We start from the raw sequence: 16,687 nt of genomic DNA, 5'->3' as shown, positions 1-16,687 counted from the left end.
AACTCCTGATGAATCTGTCTTAGAATTAAGAGCTTCAGAAGTTAATTTCATGCTTAGGTATTAAGATCAACCCAGGGGGCAGCTAGGTGGCACAGTGGATAGAGCACCAGCCCTGGAGTCAGGAGTACCTGAATTCAAATCTGGCCTCAGACACTTAACACTTACTAGCTGTGTGACCCTGGGCAAGTCACTTAACCTCAATTGCCTCACTAAAAAAAAAAAAATCAACCCTGTTTTCCTGTGATCCAATTCAATGGCCTGATAATTATATTGGGGTTATATTATTTTTAAACAATGAATTGAGAAAGTTGCATGCTTCAAAGTAGTTTCATTGAAATGCCTACACAGTTTCCATATATTAAAAAAAAAACTGAGGAAATGTTGAACACCCCACCCCCAAGCCAAGCATTTATGAATGAAAAATGTCTGGTGTGAAAGCACAGACATACGTTTTATGAACAGGCCCTCAGGTTTGGGGGGCAGTTCAGCATTTGATATCTTGAGCAAGGACAGTAAAATGGTGGCCATTGAATTAATTAAACTTCATGAATGGCCAATGTAGCAAAGAAAACTCTCCAGAGATCATCTGTGCTGGGCTGGCCCAGTTACCTGAAGGAAAAATAAAAAAATACAAATGAAATGGCCAGGAAACTTATTTTCTCTGGGCTTCACAAAATCTGGGTGGGCAGAGGAAGATAGTAGATAGAGCCTTGGCCTTGAAGTCAAGAAGACCTAGGTTCAAATCAGCCTCCAAAGCTCATTAGCTGTGTGACCCTGGCCAATGCATTTCAACTCTGTGTACCTCAGGCAATTCCTTAGGACTTATCTAATAAGTCATAGAGAGAACTCCTCCATTGGGAATCTGCCTTTTTTGGAGGGAGTTTTCACACTGGGAGTTCCCAAGTCACTGACCAACAAAATCACAGAACCTAAGAGTTGGAATGACTTCAGATGTCATTTGGTTCAACTGGTACCTTAAGTGAAGGTATCTCTTTAAGATGCTACAGTGGGATTATTCTGGATTCAGGTCTGTGTTCTCTTTCCAGTGTGCCACACTTCCCCTCTTAGCAAATGCCTTAGAGTTTTTGATATCTTCCCCTACCCAATACCCTAGGTAGTCTATGGGAACATTTGGGGTTACTGGGTCCACAAACAGTCATGAGAGGACTACAGAGGTGGCATATTGGGTATGACTCTGATGGTGAACAACACTCCAGGTAAAGCCCCTAGTTCACTGAGAACACATCCAATAGGTCCCCTCCAGGAAATCAGGTACCACAACCGTTGGGTACCATTTTTAGCTTGGCAGAAAAATACAAAATAGCCTCAGAAGAGATTCCCCACCTCATAAAGCCATCAAATGCCAGACCTCAAGCCAGTAATCTCTTTGGGCTTTATATCATTCAGTTAAAGAAACCTTATTGAAAAGGTGCCATACTGTTCGTTGGCTGGAGATCCCTTTCATTATCTGAACCTACAGACAAACACAAGATTTTCAGCTTGTCTTTAAAGAAGTATGTGTTAAAGGTAAACCACAGAGATGGGGTTGGGAACATGATAATGTCTTCAAGTTTTTCAAGGGCTGTCGTCCAGGAGAGATTAGGTTTGTTCTGCTTTGCCCCAGAGTCCATAACCAGAAGCGATGGTTAGAAGTTGTGAAAAGGCCATTATAGGCTTGCTAGCAGGAAAACCTTGCTAATAATCCAAGCTCTCCCAAAGTGGTAGGGGCTGCCCCAGGAGGCGGTGAGTTCCCTCTCCTCAGACATCTTTAAGAAGAGGATGGATGACAACTCGTCGGATGTTATCAGAGATGGGTTGGACTAGACACCTTGCAGAGGTCTCTCACAGCTCTGAATGATTCAGGATAATATGAGTTCATTATTTGGCGACCCTTAAACCAACTCATCTAGTTGCGGGCTGGTAAATATTTAAGAACTGACTCTCTGGAGGGGAGAGGAAATGTAAAGACAATACACTTTTAAGATTAATAAGTATTATTACCACTTTGCCCATCACTGTGTTAATTTTAGGCAACCAACAAAACAATAAATTAAGTCTCAATTTATAGCATTTGCTGATTTCCAAGGTGTGAATGTTCACCCTGAAAATTTAACAATCAATTCTCTGCAACCAGTACAAGCAGGTCCTAGCACACCCCTGACTTTATCTGATACAAAGATTTCAATTTTCAGATGGGGAAAAACACTCTCACAAAATGGTTATACTTTCATTGGGTTAAAATGAATGTTGTTTAGCAAGAATCCCAGGTCTTTACAACTCATATCTCTGTACAAGTCTTTGTAAACTGAAAGGAGTCCAAAGGATTAGAGCCCCAAATAAAAAAAAAATGAGCCCCCAAAACCCCAGAATCCTAGATAAGAGGGAGACCTTTAGAAAAGATGAGCAGAGCCCCAGAAACACTCACAGCTGCCAAATTCTAGTATTTAGAAAGTGCCATCTCTATGTCACTGTTAAAAGTCATCTCACCTTGGGGACTTCACAAGAATTGGATTCCAGTCAAACACAATTATTCCAGAAAGCGTTTGAGAGCAGATCCAAATTTCCATTTGCAGCCAGACTCAACCATTGCTGCGATTCACAAATTTCTCTTCGCTTGAGAGACCTATTACCTATTAAGAAAACCCAGATAGAGAGCAATTAGAATTTTTAATGTTGATATGACACAGATTTCTATTAGCAAAGTAATTGTTTTATGACGCCACCTCCTGTTCTGAGCAAGACAGTCTGTGGACACTGAGGATCTCCTCGGTGTATAAGCTGTTCTAACAAATAGAGGGAAGTAAGATTGCAATTTAAAAACACATCATGTTAGCTAAATATTAGTTAAGAACTTTATGATATAAAATTAGCTGAATTCCTCCCCCCCAAAAAAAAGAATCCTAAAATATTGATATTGTGGCAATCTAATCAATAATAATAAAAACAAATGATAAGTAACACTCTAGGGTTTGCAAGGCAAAATGTACAGTAGGTTATAATTTTGTTCAATCCATCATAGAATCATATAATGTTGAAAGGAGGCAATATAGTACAGGGGAAAGTGCATAGGACTCAGAGTAGGAGGACGTGGGTACAAATCCTCCCTCCAATACTTACTACCAGTGTGATTTTAAGCAAATCTCTTAACTTTTCTTTGTCTTGTTTCCTTCATCTGTAAAATAAAAGGGCTGGCCTAGAAAACCTTTAAGCTCCCTTTTAGCCATCTAGTTTAATCTTAACTTTCCAATCAAGAAATAATAGTCAGGGCCAGTAGGTGGCGCAGTGGATCGATCACAGGCTCTGGATTCAGGAGGACCTGAGTTCAAATTTGACCTCAGACACTTGACACTTACTAGCTGTGTGACCCTGGGCAAGTCACTTAACCCTCATTGCCCTGAGGAAAGAAAGAAAGAAGAGTCTACTCCTAGAGAGCACTTTATAATTTACACAGTTCTTGACACATCATCTCATTTGATCCTCACAACAGCCCTACAAGGGTAGGTACTGTTTATTATCCCCATTTTGTGGAAGAGGGAATTGAGGTTTGGAGAACTAACTTGCCCAGGGTTACAGAGCGGAAACAAGTTGTCTTACAGAGTCTTTATCCAGTGATCCAGAAACCAGATCCTTAGTCCAGCAGGTACGGAATAGGCAGGATTTCCAGGGTTCTGTGCTCTTACAAAAATTTTAAAAGAGAAGAAAGAGGGAAAATATTCTTACTTTGACAACCCTCTGACATAAAGGGAACTATTGTTTCATAGATCCAGAGCTGCAGGGGCCTTAGAACTCACCTTGTCCAATCCCATCATTTTACAGATGAGGAAATTGGGACCTGGGGGATTTAAGTGACTTCCTAAAGGATCTGCAGGTGGTAAATATCTAAGGTTGGATTTGAACTCAGATCTTCTGTCTCCAGGGTCAGTGTTCATGCCACCTCACCACATTGCTTCCCATCAGATGCTATCAAATCACAAAACATGTGTAGATGGTCTGTCAAATAACTTTCTAATTTATAAAAGGTGTGTTTTTTTTAAAGTGGCACCCAAATAGAATCTGCTGCAAACTCCTCAGAAAATAGAAAAGGAAAGTGTCTCATTTTTCCTGTGGCTGATTTACATACATCCCTTTAGTGGTGGAGATTTGAAAAAAATAATGCTTTGTAGCCATGCATATTAAAGCTCCAAAAGAGATCAAGAATTAGCCTTTGAAACACATTTTAATTACATCAGAATCCCACTGAACACATCCCAAATCCACTCCCAAGAACAACTAGGATTTTCTCTTCTTTCAGAACACCTGAAGATGATTTAAGAAGTTTGCCCACAGAACACTTTCCACAGAATAACCAACCCAACTGAGCATTAAGGTTACCCACCCCCTTTCAAAGAGCTTGAGTGATTGGCTCAAAAACCAACAAAGGAAAAATATCCTTTAAGAGCCACGTGGGGGCGGGGAAGGAGAGACAGACAGACAGACAGACAGACAGACAGACAGACAGAGAGTGAGTGTGTATGTTTGGAACTGAAAATGAAATTTAAAAAATTAAAAACAAACAAAAAAGTAGTATGGGCTTTGCTAGCACTATCCTAGACATTTGCATCTTCCTGGCTCTTCCTTTATTCTCAATGTTTGTCCCTCCCTTTACCCAAGGGCAGGATTTGACCTTCTACTACCCAAAATGAAGTGCACAGGACAATTCATCAGAAGCAGCCATAATGAACTCTTCACTTCTCAGAAACTAAAGTGACCTTTTCTTGCTAATATTTGTCTTGTTTTCATCATACTAAGGAAACCACTAGGAATTCCTTTTTCTAATTTGTTGAGGGGGATGGATCCATCAGTGAAAAGAAATGTGGTCAAATGGTTTGAACCCCAGACCAGGGTATGCCAGCAGTTTAATTTCAGCCCTCACCGACCCTCATTCAATCAAATTGTCCCAGCCTGCCTATTAGGCAATTTCTTTGAAAGGTTCATTCTTTCACATCACTTTTAAACATTTAGTAACTGATGCCTCCCCCGAGCCCTATTTCAATGTCTCATTGTGGCAAGGAGGTGACTCTGGGTCCTTGAAGGCTCTAACAATATTGCAGAAGCTTCAGCAAGTCCTAGCAAGCTGAAAAGACTTCAAAAACCACCCATCAGTGGATTGTGTGTCTTTCAAGGACCATACCAGTTCAGGGAGCCTCATTATCAGAGGCCTAGTCACCAAGTGGTATTATTTTTTGGTGTTGTTATTGTTGTTTGTGTCAGGCTGCTGAATCACCTGCTAAAGCATCTGTGATCAGCAAGAATATTCACCAGTGAAATCAGAGAGGTCTGAGGAACTAACACAACACTTTGTGGTCATCATTTTCTAATGAATGCCAAAAATGGATCACTTATGAGGTTGGATGCAAGATTTCTAGGGGATGCACCTTTTTCCTCTCCTCATACTCTACAGCTACACTGGGCTTCTTGCTGTCCCTCACACAAGCCCCTCCACTTCCCAACCCTGCCTTTTCAAAGGCTGTCCCCTATGCCTGGAATACTGTCCCTCGTCACCTCAAAACCCACCTTCTGCATGAGGCCTTCCTTCCCCCCACCCCTCACTACTAGCACCTTCCTTCTGAGATTATCTCCAGTTTATGCCGCATATATCGTAGTCACTTCTATGTTGTCTCCTTCATTAAAATGTAAGCCTCTTGAGGATAGAAACCATCTTGTTTTGGTTTGTTTTTTAACTTTCTTTGTATAGCTAGCACTTAGCACAATGCCTAGTCATAGTAAGCTTAATGCTTGTTGATGATATGAATTAGGGGAGAGGAAGTGAAGTCAATGAATATAATAACTTTTTCCAGGAGTTTGGCTATGAACAGGAAAAGAGTTAAAACAATAGCCTGGGGGACCAGTGAAGGTTTGGGGTCATTTTTTAAAGACGGGAGACACTTGAGCATATTCGTGAACAGCAGGAGATGTCAGCAGAAAGGAAGAGATTGAAGATTAAAGAAGGGGGGTGATTGTGGGGGCAATGAGAAAGGAGGTGGGAGGGGATGGATATCATTAAGGGTACTAGCCTGGATGACCAAGGTCATGGACCACAAACTTAGAGCTTAGAACTCAGGGGGGCACTTAGTCCAACTCCTTCATATAACAGATAGGGAAACTGAGGCACAGAGAAATGAAGTGATTGGCCCAAGATAAAATAGGCAGTAAATGGTGTAGCTAAGATTTAAGCCAAGGATCCCATGAGCTGAAACAGCAAACAATAACCAAAAAATATTTTGTTTCATGTCTGTGTCAGAGCACATGGAATCAGAACTTAAATCTTCTAACTAGTATATGTTCTGTTTGGCTATCCTACCTTTAGGAGCCTTGGGTCTTTTTCTAGGCAGCTAAGTGGTGCAATGGTTAGAGCTTGGTCTAGGTAGGAAGACCTAACCACCCAGCCTCAGACCCTTACTAGTAGTGTGGCACTAGTCAAGTCACTTATCTTCTGCCTGCCTCAGTTTCTTCATTGAGGTTGTTGTGAAGATGGAATGAGATACTTGTCAAACACTTTGCAAACCTTAAAGCACAATAATGATTATGATGATTAGCTAAGTAAAATGTAAGGGAAGCCTCTTGTGGAATATAAAAATAATATCACCACTGGATATGTTTAATATTTAGTTTTCAACATCAGCTTACAAAATGTAAATACCCAGAGAGAAATAAAATGGATTCCTTACTCCCAGATTTTTCACTGAGAAATCATGTGTGAATGACCCATGGAAGACAATGAATAAATTTGTTACTAAATGACATGTGATGTCCCAATGTCTTTTCATTGTTTCCACCTCTGGTTTTCTCCCAATATAAAGTATTCAGAATGGTAGTTTCCATAGGTTGATTTCAGAAAATGACTACATTCTCAAACAACCCTGAGATTCTCGATGATATAAAATATCGCCTTTGTCTGAAGCACATCGTGTGGAAAAACTAGCCAACCTCTGTACATTTCCAAACACCCAGATATTTGCTACCATAGAGATCAAACATCTGAATGATGGATTACACTTGTCACCTGACACTTTACTCTGGTGTAGACACAGATCATTTTCATTAGAAAACACTGGACCATTCTTTCCCTGGGCTTGTAAACTTTGAAAATATAAGGCATGAAAAGAGTTCTTCAGAAATGTTGAGCCCAGGACATTTGAAATAAAATACCTTGAAACTCATTAGTTAGTCCAGGTAAGAGGGATTAGGACAATTTCCTTTCTGTCTCTGACCCATTGGAGTTGATGTGGAAGTATAACATGTGAGGATGACAGGATAGGACAGGACAGGACAGGATAAGAAAGGATAGGATACATATGATGTGATGTGATGTGATATATGATACAATACAATACAATAGAATTCTTTTATCGCAGTGGATCTGTGATCTCATCAACATTGGTATTCCCTCCAGCAACATAAGTCCCACTTAATCGATTCACCCCATTCATGGGAGGTATCATAGAACAGGGGAAAGAGGGTTGGTTTGGGAAGTGGAGGCTTTGACCAAGTATTTATGGGGTCTGAAAGCTTGGATAAGGAAAAAATTACATCTTTATTTTTACTATTCTTTTGGTTTCCTTTGTAACATTTGGTATTTTGTTTTATGCATTTAAAAACATGATTCTGAAAAAAGGCTATAGGCTTCACCAGACTGCCAAAGGGGTCTATGATACATAAAGGTAAAGAAGAGTCCATACTCTAAGAAAAGGTAGCAATGCCTACTATATAGAAGGTTGACCTTGGAATCATGACCTAAAAAGCAGGTTGCCCTTTGAAGTACCCAACTCTAAATCTACAATCCTAGGATCTGTGACAAACAATTCTATACAATTTTAATCTATGTCTTTCCATAAAGCCATCATCAGGAGTCTACCCAGTATGCTAGAGTCCTTCCTCACGTTCTCTCAGTGTTGCGTGGGTACCAATGGAGCATCCAGAAAATCCATCATTATCCCTCATTCTGCCTACATAACATGCCTATCTTTTCGAAAATATAACGCAATTATAAGAACAATAATATCAGACATTTGCTATTATTATTATTACCCCCATTTTAGGATATATTTTCATCTATGCAACAGCAAATGGTTTACTTGCTAAAAATCTATTACTTTTAATTCCCCCACACACAAAAAGAGGCAGAAGAACGAATCATCTTAAAGAATCAGCTGAAAGGAAATTTTAAATTATTTCTAATAGTCTGACTATAAAAAGTCACCATTTACAAATTCAATGGAGTGTTCAAGAAATGCAATGTCATGGAGCATGCTTTTCTAGAGATGCTTTTCTGTTCCATCTTCTGCTGAAAATCTTTCTAAAAGAAAAGCAAATTAAAACAACTCTGAAGTAACAACCCATGGCTATCAGATTGGCTAATGTAACAGAAAAGAAAAATGACAAATGTTGCAGGAGTTGCAGAAAAATAGGGACATTAATGCACTATTGGTGGAGTTATGAACTGATACAACCATTCTGGAGAACAATTTGGAACTGTGCCCAAAGGGCTATAAAACTGTGAATACCATTTGACCTAGCAATACTACTACTAGTTGTGTACTCCAAAGAGATCAGAGAAAAAGGAAAAAGGCCTATGTGTACAAAAATATTTATAGCAGTTCTTTTTGTGGTGGCAAAGAATTGGAAATTGAGGGGATGCCCATCAATTGGGAAATGGCTAAACAAGTTGTGGTATAGGATTGTGATGGGATACTATTGTGCTATAAGAAATGATGAGCAGAATGCTTTCGGAAAAACCTGGGAAGGCTTACATGAACTGATACAAGGTGAAATGAGCAGAACCAGGAGAATATTTTACACAGTAACAGCAACACTGTATAATGATCAACTCAGTAATACAGTGATCCAAGATAATTCCAAAGAACTTATGATGAAAAATGTTACCCACCTCCAGAGAAAGAACTGATAGAGTCTGAATAGAGATTGAGCCACAATTGTTTTGCTTTATTTATTACTCTGGGTTTATTGTTTGGTTGGGGGTTTTTTTGGGGGGGGAGGGGGGCATTGATCTGTGTTTTCTTTCACAGCATGGGAATGCTTTACATGACTGCACATGTATAACCTCTATCAAATTGCTTGCCTTCTCAAGGAGAGGGAAGGAGGGAGAGAATTTGGAATTCAAACTTTCTAAAATTGAATATTAAAATTTTTGTTTACATTTAAATGAGAAAAAAATTAATGTTTCTAAAATGAACTATTCAACCTTACTGACATCATAACTTTTTTTGGTTCAAATTTGTGCAGCATAGTGAAAAAAAAACACTAAATAAAGAGTATAGAACCTAGATTCATTTCTGACCTCTCACAGTCACTTCATTTCCCTGACACTCAGTTTCTTCAACTATGAAATGAGAGAATTAGAAAAGATGGCCTCCATAGTCCATTGCAGCTCTATATCTATGATCCTACGCCTGTGATTTTTTTGTTTTGTTTTGTTTTTTCTGGGGCAATTAGGGTTAAGTGACTTGCCCAGGGTCACACAGCTAGTAAGTGTCAAGTGTCTGAGGTCGGATTTGAACTCTGTTCCTCCTGAATCAAGGGCCAGTGCTTTATCCACTGTACCATCTAGCTGCCCCTGTGATTTTAATAGAATAGGAAAATCCTGGTGTGTAAAAACCCTACAGTGATGTAAATTAGCAACTCTTCTGTCACGTATAGTCTTAGAAACCTACTCAGACACAGAGAGTGGCTTCTTCATGGTCAACCGGACAGTATGTGTCAGAGGCAGGACTGAGGCCAAGGTGTCCCTAATGCCAAGGCCATACCTCTAACTACCCTGCCTTGCTGATATCCCTTAGTATTTTTGCTAAGCATAAGAAAATGTTCCTTGAATAAACACGGTTATTGCCTTCCCTTAAAATCATCATTCTGAGAATCAATTTTCATTTTACAGGAATGTAGATGTAGAGATGATTAGACTCACTACATATGGACCCCAAGCATCCTCAGAATACACTCTCAACACTGTTAATTCACCAGGACCCTAATAAAAGATTTGGCTCATTTTGTGAAAAACTGAGTACCAAGAAAAAAAAATCCAGGCAACTGAGCTAAAATAATAACTGTAGTAACTGCATTAATCTAGGTTCTGGCTAAACTAGATGGTTACACAACTCAGTTTGGTGATTGTACTTCGATGTACACATACACATACACACAAATACATATACACACACAATCTACAGGGGACATTTGACAACTGTATGATACCAGGTGGCTTTAAGTCTCTCTTGGGAAACAAAAGGAGGAAAGCAAATGTACTTAAACACAGAATTCCTCCAAAATTCAATTGAATTCAAACTAACAAACATGTATGAAATGACTACTATGTATGAGTCACTGAGCTCTGGGTAAGGCAAACAATGAAAAAAATCCCTGACCTTAAAGAGCCTACATTCTGCTGATTTCCCAGTGGCAACTAGGAAAGCTGACATATAACAGATACCAAGGCTAAAGTTTTGGTTACAGAAATCTAAGTTTGCTGACCTATCTAGGAAGGAATTGTCACCAAGACAGAAAAGGTTCCTTCTATAGGTCTGTTTCAGTACATTTCCTGAAAAACAGGCACTTCAAAAGTATTTTAGCAAAATGCAAAAGAAGAGGCAGGAAGTTTATCTCAAAAAGAAAAGATTTTCAAAATCCAAGACCTAGATCTTCCTTTTCCCGGATGGCCATTTGCCTTGGCGATTTCCATCTTGCATCACCCCCAGAGCGGAGATGGCTGAATAATGAGCTATTTAGAGACTTAACAAACAGTCAGTTCACTTTTGACCTTCCCAAGTGGGCAACTACTGGAGCCTACTGGGAAGTCCAGGTAAATAATGTCATTTACTCCTATATATATTGGGGAAATGCAGAAAACCCTTAATAGTCAAAAGCAATGGCCAGTCATTCCCTTCACTTCTGGATATATTCACCTATTTATTTATCTAAAAAGTAAAAATGACAGAAACTTCCAAAACTTTATAAGAGCTAGAGATCTAAGACACCTCAAAGGCCATCTACTCTAACTCATTTTACAGATAAGGAAACTGAGGTACAGGAACTTGTCTGAGGTTATATTAGTAGTAACAGAGGCAGAAATCTGAATACAGGTCCTCTGTCTCTTTTGAATGAACCACACTGCCTCATTAGTATTATCCTTAATAGTCAATAAAAAGGAAAAAAATTTAAATAGTCGGTAAAAAGGAATTTTATAGGGATTTGGGGTGTGTGTGGTTGTCTGGGGTGCTGGCTTTTGGTGTTTTGCTTTGGGAGGGCTTGGGGGGGTCAGAATAATTTCCTCACCAAGTGCCCATCAGGTGATCTAAGGGACATCTCTCCCCATGACTGGTGGCTATATTAAACAACCAAGATTTGTCTATATAAAAGAACCCAACATTTCTCTCACCTGGAATGAGGAAAGATGCAGGCTCTTGCAGTTGGTCTAAATAATAGAATCACTCCCAAATCTTTTCTGGCATTTTAAATGCTTTCCCCACCGAGGATAACAGAGCCAGAGATAACCTATTCACAGATGACAATTCTGCAACAAGACAGGTTGTTTAGTGAGCTTTTTATTTTTAAGGGCAACGCTGATGCAAGGAAAATACCATTAAGTAGGTTAGCATGCCTTGTTTGACTGCATTTTCAGCACTGATATGTAGTCAATGTTTATGCTAGGCTATCATTTATAAGTGTTTTATAATGTATGCAATTACTTAGTAATTTACAGCTTGCTTATGGTCCTATGTTAAAGAAAGCCCCATTTTTCTGCCAATATAAACTATATACACATTATAAAATGCATTTTTACAGCTTGCCTAAAAACATCTATAAAGACTTAACTATTGGTGCATTTTACAACATGCTTTATAATAAGCTATTAAAGAATACAACGGCATCTATTAAATATTAAAGAATTTTATAAGTGGCATTTTAATTTCAAGTGTTAACCAATTCAGCCTCCTTTCAATGAGATGGTGGATCTTTTAAAAGACTGTTCTGGTCCCAGATCTCTGAAATACATGAAATGGATTTGCCATGTTGCCGATAAGGTTCATGATTTCTCATCTTCAGAACTGGATTACAGGAAATGAGAGAACATCTTTATTTAAATGGAGTGAAACATTACTTAAAAAAAAAACTCTACAGAAAGGTGAGAAGAGGCTATTCCCGAAGCCATCAACATTTTCATAACAAAGACAAACTCCAGTGTTTGACTAAGAGAGGAAAAAGCAATCATCACGGTTTACAGAAAACCATTCAACCTCAAATTCCAAAAGGAGCAGAGGAGTACCCATAAAACTAAGGTGTACTTACCCCAATTCAGAAACACTAACTGGAGCCCCACAGCTTGTCGTCCAAATGCAAGTGCCCAGTTGTTGGGCTTAACAAATGGGAACTGTAATGGCTATTTAGCCATAAATCTCTAAAGGCCCAATTATCCTGACTGCAGCAGGTTTTTTTTAATTAGACCAGTTTTTAATTGGAATTTTCCTCTCATTTCTAATTTTTCATGTAATCAAAACAGAATATCACAAATGTCTTACTGAAAATGACTCTGAATGTACACCATTTGGGGTGGGGGAGACCTTTGGGTGACCCCAAATAACTGAACTTTCCTTAAAGTGCACAGTGGTTTAGTGGGGAATTTGAGGGAGGAAAATAATGAAATTTCTATTATAAAGATCAGCTACAAGAGATCACAAAATATTTATGAAAATAAAAACTATACAGGTCCAAGTACAGATTTCATTCCTGCTGTGTGTGGCTTCACAAATCTCATTTCACAGAATATTTTCAGGCAGGAAACAGAAGAAATATTAGATTAGTGTGTGCACCATAGCATGTGCCTGCACACGAATGCGTGCGCACACACACACACACACACACACACACACACACACACACACACACACACACACAAACCACACAAGCCAACACTGCAGCTTATTTAGTGCTAGAGAAAAATCTCATTCCTCTCTTGAACAATCTTCTGTGTACCTCCATCCCTGGGTTAAAGTCACTATACTTAATTTTCAGCTGTGAAGTTTTAAACATTCGTGTGGCAACAGTGCCCTCCTGTGGCCTAAGCAAGCATGGTCTCTTAAGCCAACTAGTGTAGTAAGTGATATATAAAAAGAATCATAGGGTTAGGCAGGAAGGGTCTTAGAGGCTTACACCAATCCCTTCATTTTATATGTGAAGAAACCAAGGCTTAGAGATGTGAAGGGATTTGCCCAGGACCACACAAGCAAATCACACAGGAAATAAGTGGCAGAGCCAAGATTCAAATTCAGACCCAACATCTCTGAAACCAATTGACTCTGAAGCTACTTTATTGAATGGATTGATAGAAATATGTATGCATGTGTGTGTGTGTGCTCATGTGTATCAATGAAATAACACCTCCCACATATGGCAATATCAATGCCTAGATTATTGCTTTAGAGAATATGTCCAGAAGGAACCTGATTAAAAAATGCTTTACTTATTTAACAAGGTATTAACCTTGTTCAGGACCCCTCTGAAGTCCACCCTCTCTACAAAGAGTCCCTAAAGGGGAAGATGGGGGTATAAATTACTGGGCATTCCATGAACTTGGATGAGAAAAAAGCAACATTTTCATTTTCACTAATCCTCCAGTTTAAATTTAGCATTTCTTTCCATTATAAATGTTTTTAATTTCTGAAAAAGAGGACTATATACTTTGCCAGATTGTTAAAGTAGATTATGGTACTGGTGTTGTTGTTGGTGGTGGTGGTGGTGATGGTGGTGGTGATGATAAATAACTAGCAGTTATATAGTGCTTTTAGGTTTGCAAAGTGCTTTAAAAATATGATCTTGTTTCATACTCTGACAGGTAGTTGCTATTCTCATCCCCACTTTGCAGATGAAAAAATTGAGGCAGAGGTTGAATGACCTGCCCAGGGCCACACAACTAGTAAGTGTCAGGATTCAAAATCAGGTCTTCCTGACTCCAGGTCCAGTGCTCTATCAACTATGCCACCTAACTGCCCAAAAAGATTGAGAATTCCTGCTCTAAAAAAAATTTTCCAACTCCTTTTCACTGTTCCTCCTATTGCCCTTTCCATGCCTTAGTAAAATAGCTTAGGATAATGAAAAAAGAACAGGCTTTAGAATGAGACCCAGAGTTCAAATCTTACCTATGACATTTACTGAGTGCAACTATCCTCTCCAAGCCTCAATTTATTCATCTGTAAATTAGCGGTGATAATACCTGCATCACCTCATTTTCTCAGGGGAAATAGAAGGAATATTTTGTAAATATTTTTTTTTTTTGCAGGGCATTGGGGGTTAAGTGACTTACCCAGGGTCACACAACTAGTAAGTGTCAAGTGTCTGAGGCCAGATTTGAACTCAGGCACTCCTGAATCCAGGGCCGGTGCTCTATCCACTGCGCCACCTAGCTGCCCCAGAATAATATTTTTTAATGCATTAAATGAAATAAATAGAATTACCACAGAACCCAATTATACTGAAATAAAGTCTTGAAAATATTTTTTAAACTAGTTCACTGATCCCACATTAAGAAAATCCTTGTCCCGGAGACTTTATCAAAGGTCCTTCCTCAAGTCCACCAACTGATCTGTCATCATTCACCAAGTGTTTCTTAAGCTCCTAGTGTGGGGTGAACATCATGCTTATGCATCCTTGCTCCATAGATGCCCCTTAATAACTGATAGATGCTGTTTCAAAGCAGGACTTCAAAAAGCAACTCGATGGATACATCTGAAGCATGCAAAGCAAAGAGGATAGTGGTTAAACAAGTACTTTATTCCTCCTGTTGTATTCTTTCTATCTGGACGAAATAATTAGGTGCCTCCTTTAGGATCCCCAAAGGGCCTTTGGATTCGAGTTGTTCTTGGCCATGTTGTTTAGTGAGTGACGTGCTAGTGTCTGTGTTACATGACCATCTAATTTATTTAAAAGTGAAAGGAATTTCATTTAGAAATATGAGGATGTTATTTTAAATAGAAAAGGCTGGAAGATGATAGTGATCCTTGGAAAGGGAGGATTCCCTGGAAGGACAGGGGTCAACTCTAGTGATTCCAAGTTCCTTTTCCTTTTTTCCAGGGTCCTCAACCACAGGACAAATGAAGGAGCCCACAGCAAGGGAAGAAGAGTAGTTCTGTCTTATTGCTAGGCTCTGGTCCCAGTCCTTTCTGATTTGTATTTTCTGTCTACTGAAATAAGCCTGTCCCTTGTTCACTATACTGTAGCCCAAGTGCTTGCTCAAGAACTGGGAGGCTTTTTATTTTTCCTCTTATAACTTCAACACCATCTGACGTCTGAAGTTTACTGGGAAGAGGAAGGTGATTCCAAGTTCCTTTTTCCTTTTTTCCAGGGTCCTCAACCACAGGACAAATGAAGGAGCCCACAGCAAGGGAAGAAGAGTAGTTCTGTCTTATTGCTAGGCTCTGGTCCCAGTCCTTTCTGATTTGTATTTTCTGTCTACTGAAATAAGCCTGTCCCTTGTTCACTATACTGTAGCCCAAGTGCTTGCTCAAGAACTGGGAGGCTTTTTATTTTTCCTCTTATAACTTCAACACCATCTGACATCTGAAGTTTACTGGGAAGAGGAAGACACCCTCCGATATGTTCCCAACCATTTTTTAAGCTTCCCTCACAGTATACAGTACACAGCATCCCTTACAGGATTTACAGTACAGCCTAGAGTCGTGTTCAGTTCTCTTCCCACTGAACCATCCTGCCTCTCACATATCTGTATTCTCAGCAAGATGGTTGATCTGTCATTCTCCACATACATCTTGTACTTTGCCATTCCCACGTTTCACAAACACACATGCCTTCCTTGCCATAATCACCTTGAGAAATACCTGCCCTCAAAGGGGGCAGCTCAAACACCCCCTTCCCAGAACCAGTCCTGCCCCATCCCCATCCACCCTCCCCGTGTCTCCTCTGAGCTCCCCTTCCCTTTGGTTGCTCCTGGGCACTTTTCATAATCTGCTGTGCATTGCATTCATTGGTATGCATGTATTTTCTCTCCTATCCCATTGTCATCTCCAAGAGAACTAAGCCCCAGTCTTATTTTACTATACATCCACCTCAACACCTGGCACAGTGCTTTGCACGTAAGAAGACACTTAATGCATATTCCTAGAATGGGTATTGAGTGAATGTATGCATGCATGAATGAATGGTCTGAGTGGTCTCCAGAAGTATCCAGTGAAAATCTGAACTGGGAGACAAAATCTATTAGTATCCCTTAACACCTGAATCCATTTGCCAGTTCCGCAGAAGAAAATTGGGCCCAGAGGGAATGGGGCGCAGGATTTAGCAGAGACAAGCTTGAGAGCACGGGGTGTTGTTCAGAACAAACCACTAAGGTTCTAACAATGAGGGAAGACACCAGGGTTGAGATAATGGAGGGAGGTCAAACAAAAAAGAAAGTGACCATCTTCTTGCCCACCCCCCTATTTCTGACCCCTCAGCCCAACTAGAGACCATGCCTTAGAGGACTTAGCCCTCTGAGCCTTTTAACTCCCCTCAGAGGACCCAGTCAGTCCTGAGTGGTGAGGGCCTTTCATGGCTTACTATATCCTGCCAGAGCAATTCATGATTCACTATATGCCCCCACCACCCTCTTACCTGCTGCCATGCATACCCTAGCTCAGCTCTCCAC

General features: G+C 39.8%; 1 protein-coding gene across 3 annotated transcripts in view; it reads right to left on the bottom strand.

The window, feature by feature from the left end:
- TAFA4 (TAFA chemokine like family member 4) overlaps nucleotides 1-16,687 on the bottom strand; it is a 193,815-nt gene that overhangs the window by 137,120 nt on the left and 40,008 nt on the right. For 2 of the 3 annotated variants that reach the window (XM_043975883.1, XM_043975880.1), the window contains exon 2: nucleotides 2,488-2,630. In XM_043975883.1, coding sequence (XP_043831818.1) covers nucleotides 2,488-2,567 — 80 coding nt within the window. In that variant the 5' untranslated portion in view covers nucleotides 2,568-2,630. Of the gene's footprint in view, nucleotides 1-2,487; nucleotides 2,631-11,428; nucleotides 11,564-16,687 lie in introns of all 3 variants that reach the window. The other variant, XM_043975882.1, reaches the window with a different exon arrangement.

Source organism: Dromiciops gliroides, chromosome 1 (assembly GCF_019393635.1).
Source record: "Dromiciops gliroides isolate mDroGli1 chromosome 1, mDroGli1.pri, whole genome shotgun sequence".
NCBI classification, from domain to species: domain Eukaryota; kingdom Metazoa; phylum Chordata; class Mammalia; order Microbiotheria; family Microbiotheriidae; genus Dromiciops; species Dromiciops gliroides.
Note: the sequence above shows the minus strand (reverse complement) of the source record. Positions and strands in the feature narration are given on the sequence as shown.